The following is a 14,047-nucleotide window of genomic DNA, read 5'->3' on the forward strand; positions in this document are numbered from 1 at the left end:
ATTTCCAAATCAAAGAATATTAGTAGTTTTATAAGTGAACTCAAAAGCACAGACCTGACCATATTTAACTTCTGTATTCAAAGTATTTATATACTTTGGTATCTAGTATACATCAGTAATTCAAAATAGGCTTGTTGAATTAATAAGCAAATAACAAATGAATGAAACATGTTAAATATGCCTGGCTATTATCTAAAATATTATCTATAGAAAATATTCCAATTTATTTTACAACCAGAAAATCTTTTCCTACAAACAATTAGCAGTTTTTTTCTAATTTGCTAATTTAGTATGTTATCTTAATTTTCACTTCTAATTATTAACAAGGTTTAATACTTCCCAGAGAGTTTATTTACTAATTGCATTTTTCTCCTGCTATAGTCTATTTAATATGTTTTGAGCATAAATATATTTACTTTTAGGAAAATATACCATAATATTTTTCCAATCTGTTGTTTTGCTTTTAAAGCCTCTATTGGAGGTTTTAAAAATTATAATACAGTGAATCACGTCATTGATATAAAGAAAATCACTCCATTTCTATTTTTTAAAATTTTAGAGATTCTTAAACAAATGATATTGAGAATGAGATCTTATATTTACATTATTTTTATTCACATTCTTTCCTTTCTTCAATTCTTTCTTCTCTGCACTATTTTATCTGATTTGTTCAACACTAAACTCTTACAAATAGTTGGATCTATTGCTGGAATTTTTATTTTGTTCCCTTCATCTCTTTTCTGCTTTTGATAATACATTATTATGCCATGTACATTATATACTCTTTATTTGGAGTAATTACTTTCTATCTAAGCAGTTCTTGTCTTTCAAGAGTTTCCCTAACAATCACTGTCTCATCACTGTCCCCTCAAGAATCATTTAAAAAATTCTAGCACATTAAATATGTATACTAACCTAAGAAATGTCACTGTGACTATACATATTTAACTTTCATAGTCAAGAACTGGATTTATCACATAATGGAGAGGCAGGGCACACAACGGTCCTCGATCAGAAACCTGGGATTGAATCTCAGCAATGTCACTAAAGTGCTAATTTACCTAACCTGTCTGCACTTCCTATAATTCACTCACTTTAGTATGGAAAACACGAACATTCTTGGTTAATAAGTGAGTGCACATGAAACGCATACACACACAGGCATAAAGGATGGGCTTTGTTTTAGGGTCTATCACATTTTGACTTTTCACAATACCTCTAATAAGATGTGTAAGTAAGCATTATATCCCAGGAAATGAGGATTAGAGATTTTCACAAACAAAGACTATTTAAGGAAAAATGACTCACTTACAATTCTATGTTCTTTGCAGTATTTGATTAAACGTATTGGATGAATTTTGACATTAAAAATCATTTAAAAAGGACAAACATGTAGAAGAAGAAGCAGTAAACTCTGAAAAATTCTACATATTTCCCTAATATAGGATAGGCATGAATATAATGAAAGATTTTAAAGAAATTCCCAACAACCTTGCTCTCAAGAGGCATGATAAATGATTCTAATAGTTCTGGTTTTTGTGGTGGGGTTGGCCTGTTTTCCAGTCTTAATGACTTCCCTGCTAGGCGGGCAGGAGGCCTGTGGGCCGTGCATGACCTCTGAGATAGTCCTGACATACATGCTGTCTCACCTACAAAAATCCCAGATGGTCACATTACACTGACACTGCCTGTCCGCCCAAAAATAGTGGAGGGAAGAGTTCTAGAAGCCATTTTCCTTCACTTTACAGCAAATATTAGAATTAGGTAGACATGGTAGTTAACTGCTTCAGATTTTATCCTGATAACAACTTATATCACTATATAATTTTCTTTCAAAACTACAAGCAATTGCTAACCAAATATTAAACGCTGACTGTTTAGTCCTTGGGTGTTATGCATACAATTTTAATACCCCATTTTCTCTCTGTGTAGAATGGAATGCCTTCCTGACATTGAGTCATCAACGAAATCCAAAAAATATGATAACGGAGCTTTATATGAAAGCTTCCATTATTAAAAATCTTTTTATTCCAAAGCAATTACTTTCAAGATTTTATTAAAACTATTCATTCTTTGCTTCTTAAAAGGCAGATACATCTTTTCCACTGAGAAGTAAATTCTTTTGTCTATAAACAGGCATGTAAAATATTACAGACAGATCCAATATCACAGCTCCAACTGGTCCCCTACTAGCAGCCGAGACTATACTTTATCAAACAGATTCACATTTTTACTACTTTCTTATTCAACCCCTCCACATAGCCAAGAAAAACTGTTTGCTCTACTCAGTGCTTTACACTTATTTCTGTTCTCTTCCTCCACCAGAAGAGTACCCTTCTCTCAGACAACCTATGTTTATGACTTTCTTCAAAACGCCACTTATCTGGCTGGAGGTAAATTTTACATACTAATACAAACTGAACACTTGAAAGAGAGTACTGACTCCCTTTTAAAATACTCATTCTGTCTTTCAAGTTTGTTCAATTTATATTATGAAATTTTTACTCACCTCTTCCTTACTAGTTATGATAAGCATTAAACTCTCATGATTTCATTTCCCTTGAATTTAAAAAGGTGTTAGGGTGATGACTGAGATGGCTACACCTGATAACAAAAGCTACCATTTATGATAGCTAGGCATTTTTACATGCATCAGCTCATTGAATTTCTACAACAACCCTATTTTCTAAGTCCTAGCATAACACTCATCCCAGAGATGTGGAAACTGAAGCACACCGAGGTCATCTTTCAAAGGTTATACAACTTATGTGCAAATGCTTAATAAATACTGATGTTTTACTTTGCCAGGCTATGTGAAAGCACTTTACAAATATTAACTTATTTAATCTTCATAGCTACCCTATGAGGCAGGTTTTAGCCCCATTCTACAGATGAGGAAACTGAAGCACAAGTCTTGACACAGCCCCCAGGTAGTAAGTGGCCAGCCAGAGTGCGAGCCTAAGCAGTGTAGATCCAAAGGCCTCAAGTTTCACCACCATGTTATTCCACTTTCTGAATTAACTCTGCAGCAATTAAGTACGTATCTGAGGTTTCTTGTTCAACTACAGCAATGGTCTGTTGAGTATTGCTTTTATGCATTCTTTAGCTTGCTACATATTTAAGAGCTTAATAAACAGGAGGGTGCTAAGTGCAGGGAGAGGACATAAATACTATTAATACCTAATTTGCTAACCCCATGAGTTTCTGGTCTACCAGGGAGATGAGTCACAGCCAAAAAGATATATTGCAAGGAATAATGCACTTACATGCCCTAAATGTGGTTCAGAGAAAGTGCTAAAATTTAGCAGAGGCCAACTGAGACCGCTTTCCTGATAAAGCTGGACCTGGAAGGATAAGTAAACACCTTTGGATAATTCTATGGTAGGATTAACCACCTCATGTTTGTCTTTCCCCACTAGACTTTGGTCTTTTAAGAACAGGGACTATTTTTATCTTTGTCTCTCCAGCACTCAACAAAGTCATCGCTCAGTGGCTATGGGAAATGGCTATGGGAAAAGGAGACAATGTTTTGGAGAAAGCACATTCCAAGCAGACAGAATATCATGAGCTGAAAGGGAAAAGCAGAAACGCATTTTCTAAATTGTAGTTGCTGCATCATAGGCAGTACCTCAGTGTTGTCCAACTCCAGGGGGCCCCGCTGCAGTCAGTGTGAATACACCCCCCTTTGGGGAAATGCAACGTGAATAGAGCCCTCTGGAACTGTGGAGCCCTCAGCAGCCCGGCAGTAGGCATCCCTGTTCACAAGCTCTTAGCAAGGAAATGTTCTAACCAGCTCTTCTTTCCTCGTTATTCCTTGAAATGCCAAGGCTGTATTCTTGAACAACTCATTTAAAAAGTTTATATTTTACAAGTAATGTCCACATAACATATCATGGTAAAGAACAATTATATTCAGGGAGAACTGTCAGTGTCACTGAGCAGTTGAGCATGGACAGACTATGGAGCCAGGCCTCTTGGGAGCAAACTCTGGCTCTGTGTTGCTCTGAGACCATAAGAGAAAGTTACTTCATCTCTTTCTACCTAAATATCTTGAAATTAAAAAGAAGATTATAGTATTATCTCACTGAGCTATTGTGGCGATTATGTGAATTAATATACAGAAAATGTTTCAAAGCGTGCCTGGCACAGCGTCAACCATGGACAAATGTTAGGTGTTATCATTTCCAGGGTGTTGGCAGCTAAATCAACTGCCAATTTACATTGTGCCATGAAGAGTGATTACTGAGAGTCCCCCCAGGGCAGGACAGGGAGATGATAAAATCAGATCAAGAAGAATGCTAGTGTCACCACCACTGGTGGCACTGGTGGTCCCATATGACATTGCTTAGCCTCGTGAAATGAGGCTCCCGCCATGTGGCTTTTGACACATATTCCAGACCACACTATGGCAAACAGTGGTGTTAATATTTAATAAAAGGCCCAAGGAAAAAACAGGCAATCTCCCAACTCGAGTTTAGAAGTATCCTCAAAACTTAGCTATTTTTTCTCTATATATCCAGGGAAATTAAAATGCAAATGTAGAAAACTGTTCTGTGGTTTTCTGGTGAGTACAGCTTTTCCTCCTGACAATGGAAGTTTTCTTACAGAAGTGTCACTACTATGTACTCTGCCGGTCAAAGAAAAAAGAAAGGTGAAGAAATGACGAGAGCTGTAGACAGGATGGATGTATACAGGAACCCGGTTGGATCAGAAAAAGAAAGGAAATTAGTTTCATGTACTTTTGAGTCAAGATAGCCAAGACTGCTTGCTATGAGAGATGTACCAGCAGGTTCTACTCATACATCATTAGAGGTATGAAAACCCAGGATTTCAGTATGATGTCATTCAACTTAGACAGTATTCCTACTTTGAGCTTGAAATACAGAAGAGGGAAATATGAATGGGTGAAAGAGAGAAATGTTTTATACAGAAGTCACATGAATAACTTCATAGAATTCATGTTAACAGACTTTCATGATCTCACTGACAACTCACTCAAGGAGGGTGTTGCAATACTTCCACACAAACATAATTAGATCACAACCCTCACTATAACTCTGCAATGTCAATGCCACCAGAAATAAAACTGGGGGGTGGGGGGGTGCACACAAACTGTTAATGTGTATGAAATAAGGCAAGAGAGGAGGTCAAACAAAGTTTTACTTTACATGTCAGTTTCATACCAGTAGAAAGCATAAATCCAATACAGAAATCCTGCTTTGAAAGATTAAACTGAGGCCAGCCTGGTGGCTCAGGCGGTTGGAGCTCCGTGCTCCTAACTCCGAAGGCTGCCGGTTCGATTCCCACATGAGCCAGTGGGCTCTCAACCACAAGGTTGCCGGTTCAACTCCTCAGACTCCTCGAGTCCCGCAAGGGATGGTGGGCAACACCCTCTGCAACTAAGATTGAACACAGCACCTTGAGCTGAGCTGCCGCTGAGCTCCCGGATGGCTCATTTGGTTGGAGCGCGTCCTCTCAACCACAAGGTTGCTGGTTTGACTTCCGCAAGGGATGGTGGGCTGCGCCCCCTGCAACTAGCAACGGCAAATGGACCTGGAGCTGAGGTGCGCCCTCCACAACTAAGATTGAAAAGGACAACAACTTGACTTGGAAAAAAGTCCTGGAAGAACACACTGTTCCCCAATATCCCCTTCCCCAATAAAATCTTAAAAAAAAAAAAAAAAAAAAAAAGATTAAACTGAAAGAAATTGGGTGGGGGAAACAGAAAAAACACACTTCACTATAAAAAAAGAAACAAGCATTAACTGATTATTTAAAAATCTGGCTGATTCTGGCTAATTTTGTTGATCTTAAATGAAATTCTTTTTTAACATTAATGCATAATTTCACGATGTTTTGATCAAACAAGATCTTACATTTGTTTGGCATTAAAGAATAAGAATTCAAAGTGCGGTTTGGGGGAAAAAATGTGATATTTTTAGAAGAGTTACTCAACAGGCCATATCACACCTATTACAAGCTGCAATATGCAGCTACAAATTGTATTCCAGAAGAGGGAACACTGGAACAGAGGCTGGCAAAGGATAAATTGGTGTAAATCTAAGATTAATTCAACAAACCCTGTACAAATAACCCAGTGAAATTAGTATGTCAATTCTTGGTAAAAGTTTTGCATATTGGTGAATATCTGACCTTACAGACTTTTTGAGACAGGCACTAACCACCGCTGAGAATGAGCAGTAAAATAAATGCTAACACCACGGAGAAAGGACTAAATTAAATGGCTTGCTTTTTGGCTGACTATGGATATGCCAACAGTGATAACAGTACTATGTTCTTGTAATTTTGCCCTTTCTAGACAATACTGTGTGTGTTATGCATAAGAGATACAAGGTCCCAGATGACAGTCAAAGAAAGCAGAACTGTGCAAGCACATTCTTTCAATCCTGTTGTACCAAACCATACCTAAAAACTTTGGCTACAGGTACAATACTGCTAAATAAACCCTGCGCAATGTGATTGTGTATGAAGGACACACAAAATAAGATTACCCTGTAGAATACAGTAAGTTTGGGGAGTGCAAATTTGTGTGGAAGGGGTTCAGAACAGGCCTCCCCAAGATGTGCCACCTGGACATATGGATTACTTTGAGTCGAAAGCAATCAAGACTTTGTGGGCTCCAGAGAATCTTTTACCTTTCCCTTGAAGAATTTAAGTTGAGAGCCTTGCCCATAATGAGAGTTATCACCAGAGATAACTTTGTTATAACTGATCTATTATATGGCAGGGCAAACATCTAATTACTAAATATCTGCTCTTATCGTCCTTCAAATGACCTTCCACCCCTCAGAAGCCCCAACGCCTTACCTCATTCTTAACTCAAAATGCCACAATATATACCTCATTTTAACTTTGTTTCTGAACCTTTCATATATGTGGGTTTCCCAAACATATATACATACATAAATTTGTTTTTTGTTAATTTAATCTGTCTCAAATATATATATTAGACCAGCTGAACCTAGAAGGGTAGAGGAAATTTTCTTCCTCTCCTACAGTGTCCTATTTGAAATTTGAGTCTTCAAGTTTAAACAGTTTGAGTGGCAATGACAGTAAGGCAGGGACAATGGTCTGGTCCCAGGACTCAAGTCAAGGATAAGAGCAAAACAAACCAGAGCAATCAAAGGAAGCTTTAGTGAAGCCAAAAACCTAAAATATTGCCCTGTTCAAAATAGGCACTCATAAGCTGATTTTGCTGTAACTCCTCAAGGAAACTGAACCCTTAAACTAAAATAAACACAAATACCCCTGATTTGAGATGTTTCTGTCTTTTACTATATGACTCATTTAATACAAATTAACACCCACACTAAACTGCTTGACATCTTTATCTTTCTCAGAGTTTCTGTTGAAGGGCCCACTGACTCTTCCAATTCCAGAAATTCTTGGCCACATGCTCTGCTTTACCTATCTTATAGTAACCACCTCAGCCAAGGATTTCTAATACTACAAAACTCAAAGAGGCAAGAGCTTTGGGGAAGGAAGGAGAGAGTTTTAAAAGCACAATGGGGGTGGAGAGAAGACCAGATTCAAAGGATGCTTAATCTGATCATATCATTTATAACTAAAAACCTCCACTGACTGTCCCTCCATAGGCAGGGCCAAATAAACCCTGTTCAGCCTACCGCCACCCCCTGCCCCTGCCAAAAAAAAAAATGCATTCCAGTTTCATGACCACCCTACCACTACACTTCAGTCATTTTATGCTTCAAACACTGCTTTGATTCTTCTGTGCCTTTATACCTGCTGCTAATTCTACCTTAAGTGGTAACAGAAAAAGGTTTTGTTGTTTTAATCCTGACTTTGTACCAGTGACCTTGTCATTTAACTGCTGTAGGCTATATCCACATCCAGCAGAAGGGGACTTGTTTCACACCTATTTCAAAGAGTTAGAAGGATTCAGTGAGATAAACACGAAATAGTAGTTCCTTTCCCAGCTCCCTCTACATCTGTTGAACTCCTACTCACCCTTCAAACCCCAGCTTAAATAATTCTGTCTCTGTAAAACCCTCTTAATTCTGTGTTCTATTTCCTTCCTCCCACAAGGGACTCGACTGCCCACTCTTCTGTGTGTCCCACAGCACCTAGAGAAACCTCTACTGTATTTTAATCGCTTGCAGATGGTCTTTCTTTTCCATTAGAGAATGAAAACCTCCAGAGTGGGATTTTTATCTAATTACTGTCTACTCCAAATCTGACAGAATCAATAATGGAAGTTTAATTAGCATTTGTTGAATAGAAAATGAATTATTTCATTAAACTGTTATAAACAAAAACCCTTAGATGGCCTATCAAATATTTTATAATACCCTATTTTTTAAAAAAGAACAATCCTAACTAGAGTGGTACCCTACCAGCAATGTAATTATTTTAACGTTTCTACTTACTATTCATTCACTTAATTCATTTATTCAACACGTGCCTCCTAAGGGCTAGGGATATATCAGTGAACAAAATGAACAAAAAACACTGTCTGCGTGGACCTTATATTTACCATAGGCAAATTGGTGGAAAAAATTATCATTGCAAACTTGTCAACATTTACTAAGTACTGAAAGGACAAAAAAAAAAAAACAAACAACAAAACAAACAAAAAAACCCTTCTGACCACATTTAAAATTTAACTACTTAAAAAAGTAGCATGAAATCAACCAAGAATTAGTGTATCGAACAAACAAAATTTAATGTCTTTTAAAAAATGCTCATGTTAGGGACCCATTTTCTTGTAGATGAAAATAATTCTTGTGACTTCTCTTTTGAGAGGTTAGTAATCGATGAGTTTTAAGCATTTTCCGTGTACAATTACATACTTTACGTAGACTCTAATTTGTAATGTGGTGTTGTTCCATGTGGTCTACTACAAAGCCTGTTCATGATCTTAGAACATTCTTCATTTTATAAGTGAAGCAGTTTTATGAAACTTTGTTATCAGGGGTTCTATTCTAATGGGGGAACTTTCGCCATGAGCGACACAGACCTTAACAGGACTGAATCAGAACCATGTTCAACTAGCTGCACTGTCAGGTAAGCAGCCCAGGCACCACAGGACCACACTATGACACACAGAAGCATCCTTAGTTCTTATACACCAGCCTTTCCAATGCTGCTTCCTCCTCTTTGTTGCATCCACCCTGTTCCCCAAGAATGCCCCATGCTTTCCTTTATTCATTCCCTGGCTAGAAGGTCCTTTCCTCATTTCCACAGTGACAATACTACTCATCAACATACATTTCCATCAGGAAGAGCTTCTGGCTTCCCTCAACTCCCAGTAACCTTACCCTTTTTTAATTCATCAGCCCTCTGAGAGCCTTTCTTATGGAGTTTAGCAAGTTCTACCTTGCTTCAGTTCCACCCTGCCACCCTTACTGGAGTATAAATGCTCCTCACCAGTCTGCTTACATCACCTAGACCTTACACATAACAGGGGCTCAATTTTCCTATCAGATAAAATAGTCAACATAATATCTAAATACACAATATTTGCCACAGCTAAACATGAGGAGGCTTCATTTAGAGATCTCTGCAAAACATTATTAAATTTTGAAATCACAAATGAGATTCAGTCTCGCAGAACAAATCTTGCTACCTAAAATTGTTCTATGTCGGAAGAAACAAACAAACAAAAAAAGGTGGTCTGGGTGTCCCAAGCAGAGAATGTTGAGAAAAGAATCCCCTGATCACTAGACATCAACACCAGTTATTTGTTGGGTCCTGAAGGTACAGGTAGCTCCTACATACAGAGAGTTCACTTCAGCTGTACTTTATGGTCATTTTGGACTTTAATGTGCGAACTTAACATTTTATTGAGAGCCTATCCCTGCTTCACTAATTGCTCAATAAACAAAAAGAATGTCAGAAATGACAGCTTTGGGATACAAAGTGCAGTGTGTGTGTGTGTGTGTGTAGGAGGGAGGAAAGTGGGAAGGGGTTAGCCTAAAGGTTCCTACCGGTGGAATTGTATAAATGGGGCTCGATTCCCCTGAGAGCCTACAGAGAAAGGGTGAAAAGCATAAATGTCAAACAAGCGGTGACTGGACAGATCATCGGAGCCCCAGGTTGAAAGGGCTTCATCAAGACCCAGCCATAGAGAGGAAATACGTAGGTCAACAGCACCCTAAAGGAAACAAAAACTGAATTATGAAATGAAACATTTAAAAAGCATCAGCAGTATGTCTTAGAAAAATTCCTAGTGAGATTGCAGTGTCAACCCCCCACTTTCCCTCAAAAGTGCTTTCTAATAATACTGAGTACATTCCAAATAGCTTCCTTCTGCCAAGAACTTGCCAATTGTACCTTTCCTGCTCAGCAACCAGGGGGAAAATCAATGCCCTGGGAACGTTAATACCGTATTTTTAAAGTAAATTGCAAAGATCTATCTTGCTGGGCATTTATCCACAGGGGGAGTAGCTCCTAAATGAATTTAGGAGGTGAATATGACCTTTAATAGATACAATAATTTGGTTCCCAACGGGAAGGCAGGAGAGGCAAAACAAAGAGGAGAATGGGTGAATATGGAATTAAAGGAAAAAGTTAGCAAAACGGAGTAAGGGAAACCATTTGGGAAAAAAGATGAAAGCAAAAAGCCATACAGAAAGTAAAAATTATACTCTGTCTAAAGATAAATGACTAGAGAAGGAGAGAAGGGGTAGCAAAAAATAGTTTTTGAGTCTAGAATTACTTAACTTTAAAATTAACTTACTGTTACTTTAAGACTGATGGGATTCGCACTTTGGAATCCTAGAAAAGGAAAGGAGCTAGCAGTGGAGAAACAAAGTGAGCGAGTTCCGGAAATTAGAGACCCTCCCTCTTAAGCTGAAGAGGAGCATCAGGCAAGGCTAGATCAAGGAAAAAGCTGGTGATAAGCGGGGTTCTTGGAAGGGCTCAGAGGCCACAATCACACGGATTCACTTGACGGTGGGCGATTAAAGATTCCACATGGGTTCGGGGTAGACTACAGCGAGTCCCCCCAACCCCCTAGGGAGCCAGCCTTAGAAGCGGGACTAATAGACGGGCTCTCAGGACGAGAGACGTGGAGGGGAGTATTCTCGGACCTGCCAAGACTCGACGGGGACCTCGAAGGGGCAAAAGGAAAGCAGCCATCAGGGTTAAGAGCGGTAACGCCAGGGGCCCTGGCTGGATTCCCTTTGCAGAGCCCGAACTCACCGATGCCAAGCCCTACGACCAGGCGTCCCGCGAGCAGGGTCTCCTTGTTGTTCGCCGCGGCCAGCACCGCGGAGCCGGCGGTGAAGAGGGCACTGGCCAGCAGGATGGCGGCGCGGCGGCCGAAGACGCCGTTGAGGGCCCCGCCAGCCAGCGCCGAGACGGCAGCCGCCCCCACCGTGCTGGACACCAGCAGCTCCTGCCACAACGCGTCCAGGCTGAGCTGCCGCTTGAGCAGCAGCATCGCCCCCGACACCACCCCGGTGTCATAGCCGAACAGGAAGCCGCCCAGCGCGGAGAAGACCGCCACCACGTACACGAAGGCGGGGGTCTCGTCCTGCTGGAACTGCTGCCGAGCCGCGCGCTCCAGGTCCCCGACGCCGCCGCCACTGCCCGCGCCCGCGCTCTGCAGGCTGCTGCTCGACTCCGCGGCCGCCAGGAGGCTGCGCTCCCCGGCCGCGATCGCCGCGTCCGGCTCCTGCTGCTTCCTGCGCCGCTCGCCCTTGAGGCTGCTCAGACTCCGCAGCGTGTACTCCACATTCTCGCTCGCCTTGCGGGACATAGGGCAGCAGGGGCCCGGGGCTTCCCGGGGGGACGAGGCAGGAGCAATCGCCGCCGCCTTCCTCCTCCCGGTTCTCGCTCCGGATGCCACGGCAGCAGCCGCCGCCGCGGCCGATCCGGGGAGAAAGTTGCTGCCCGCCGAGCACCGGCGATGCGGAGTTGGAGCCTGGCGGGTCTCACTCGAGACTCACGCCCCGCGCCTGCCGAGCTGGCGCTGCGAAGCGGGCGAGAGGCGGGGCCGCGGGTCACGTGCAGTCCCGGGCCAGCAGAGCCGAGCCACGGAGATGCCCCGCCCACTCCCTGGGCGGGGCCAGGCTCAGCCCGCCCCGGACTCCACCCCCAGGTGGAGGACTGCCTGTAATGTAGGCTCCTTCCTTTAGGGCTCTGACATCTTTAAGAAATTAATCCTGGCTTGGGAGCTGCAGCTGGGGTGCAGGCCAATATTGGTTTTGGGAGGCTAGGGAGAGAACCCCTTAAAACACCCTGATCTTCCTTCTAACAGTCTGGGGATGGCCAAGGCTGGAAGGGCCTAGAAAAAATATCCTGGTATGATACATAGCAAGTACACTTCATCGTATAATATTGTGACATAAATGAGTTTGTTGTGGAACAATTCAGGACTGTGTTCTCCTATTTCAGTAACCAGTTTCCTCTCACTGCCAGTCCCTCCTCAATTTATGCTTAAAGTCAGGGTGCATCTTGATGCTTTGAGGACAGAGATAATGTGTCTCCCCAAGAGAATCCCAAACCTCTCATGGATCTTTGATATGTAAAAGAAAATTCACATTTATCTATTTCACTACTCTTGTATAACCAGGTAGTTCCTTGTGGTAGAAAGTAAACCAAAGAATCCTTCCCCAACCTGGTCATCAAAAGGCAGAATGTCTTCTCTCCCGAGAAATCCCCACTGTTGCACTCCATTTATAGGGGCAATGTAAACAAAACAAAAATGACACTATTTGCGACCAGTTTTAGAGAAGCATGATTTTGGCCCTCCGATTTGATTTCATTCTTCAAGCTGAGGGCAGGAAGTAAAGCATCATATGATTCTATTCCTTAGAACTTCAGTACTCTTTTGTTTTTCTTAGTTGAGCAAGAGGTTTCTTATCCTGAGACCTACCTTTCATGTGACCTAAAACTTTTTCCTTTTAGAGAAAAGGATTTCATCGTCCCTGTTTCAATAAAAAGTTACATTAGAACTTGTCAAAATTGCTTTCATTTGGATGATCAGTTATAATTATCTCCCATAATGTAGCACTTTCCTTTCCAACAACATGGAAAAATGAATTAATGAACTCAGAGGGTTTAACTTTTTAGACTTATTGTGTGGCTTCCAAGCAAGGCTCTCTTCACTCTCAGGGATCCGTTAAACAGAGCTTTTAGCTGGGGAGCAATGAGCTCTTTAATATTCAGGATCAGAAAAGATTCAGGTGAGAGCACGCTTTTTTCTATGCTTATATAGTAAAACTGTGCCACCTGGTGGTAAGCCGGTTCACCGCTTCTGAAGAAAACCTCTCCCAGATGAGATCATCTGGTAGGGTTGACAGTTCCCTCTTGTTCAGATGAAACAAACTCCCTTTTATTCCTAGCAAGTGTAGTGAACACCTTGCCTCCTGAGCATCCCTTATTGAAAATTCGACTTTTCTGTAACAGAACATTCAGCTACTTAAAATTGTTCTGCTCCGTATCATCAGGGCATGTAAATACCTACTGTCAGGTTATATCTGAAAAGAAACACGACATGAAAAAAAGACAACAGAGAGTTAAACAGAGTTTTTCTCAGCCCATGGAGGGAACCAAGTTCAATTTAACACCACAGCATGAGTCTAAAACAACGTTCCCAAAGGCTGCCCCACCTTTAAATTATGGTGAAATGGAAAGCCCATCAGCTGAGAATCAAAAGAGGTAAGTCCCTACACTATCACTATTTTACTGGACTGCTTTTAACAAACCACTAGATTAGTTTTCACCTTGTTTTCTCATTTGTCAAGGAAATAATGGTGCAACTATTCATGAACTGGAGTGAGCATGAAAAAGTATTTTGAAATATAATTAATTACCATTGCAGAGTAAATAATCATAAGAATCATTATTGAAGATGATTGGATAAAGAAGAGGTGATAGGTATAAACAATGGAATGTTACTCAGCCATAAAAAATGAAACCTTACCATTTGTGATAACATGGATGGACCTAAAGGTACTATGCTAATTGAAATTGAGAAAGACAAATACCAGATGATCTCACTTATATGTGGATTCTAAAGAACAAAGTAAAAAAAAAAGAAAAAAAAACAGAAACAGCT

The 14,047-nt window shown here is 40.8% G+C and overlaps 1 protein-coding gene across 1 annotated transcript in view; it reads right to left on the reverse strand.

The window, feature by feature from the left end:
- The window catches only part of SLC2A13 (solute carrier family 2 member 13), a 308,745-nt gene extending 296,870 nt beyond the window's left edge, over positions 1–11,875 (reverse strand). Inside the window, 1 exon segment of the mRNA XM_033118217.1 lies at positions 11,185–11,875. Within this exon segment, the coding sequence (XP_032974108.1) occupies positions 11,185–11,743 (559 nt within the window). The 5' untranslated portion in view covers positions 11,744–11,875.
- Between the last annotated feature and the right edge of the window lie 2,172 nt (positions 11,876–14,047).

Source organism: Rhinolophus ferrumequinum, chromosome 10 (assembly GCF_004115265.2).
Source record: "Rhinolophus ferrumequinum isolate MPI-CBG mRhiFer1 chromosome 10, mRhiFer1_v1.p, whole genome shotgun sequence".
NCBI classification, from domain to species: Eukaryota; Metazoa; Chordata; class Mammalia; order Chiroptera; family Rhinolophidae; genus Rhinolophus; species Rhinolophus ferrumequinum.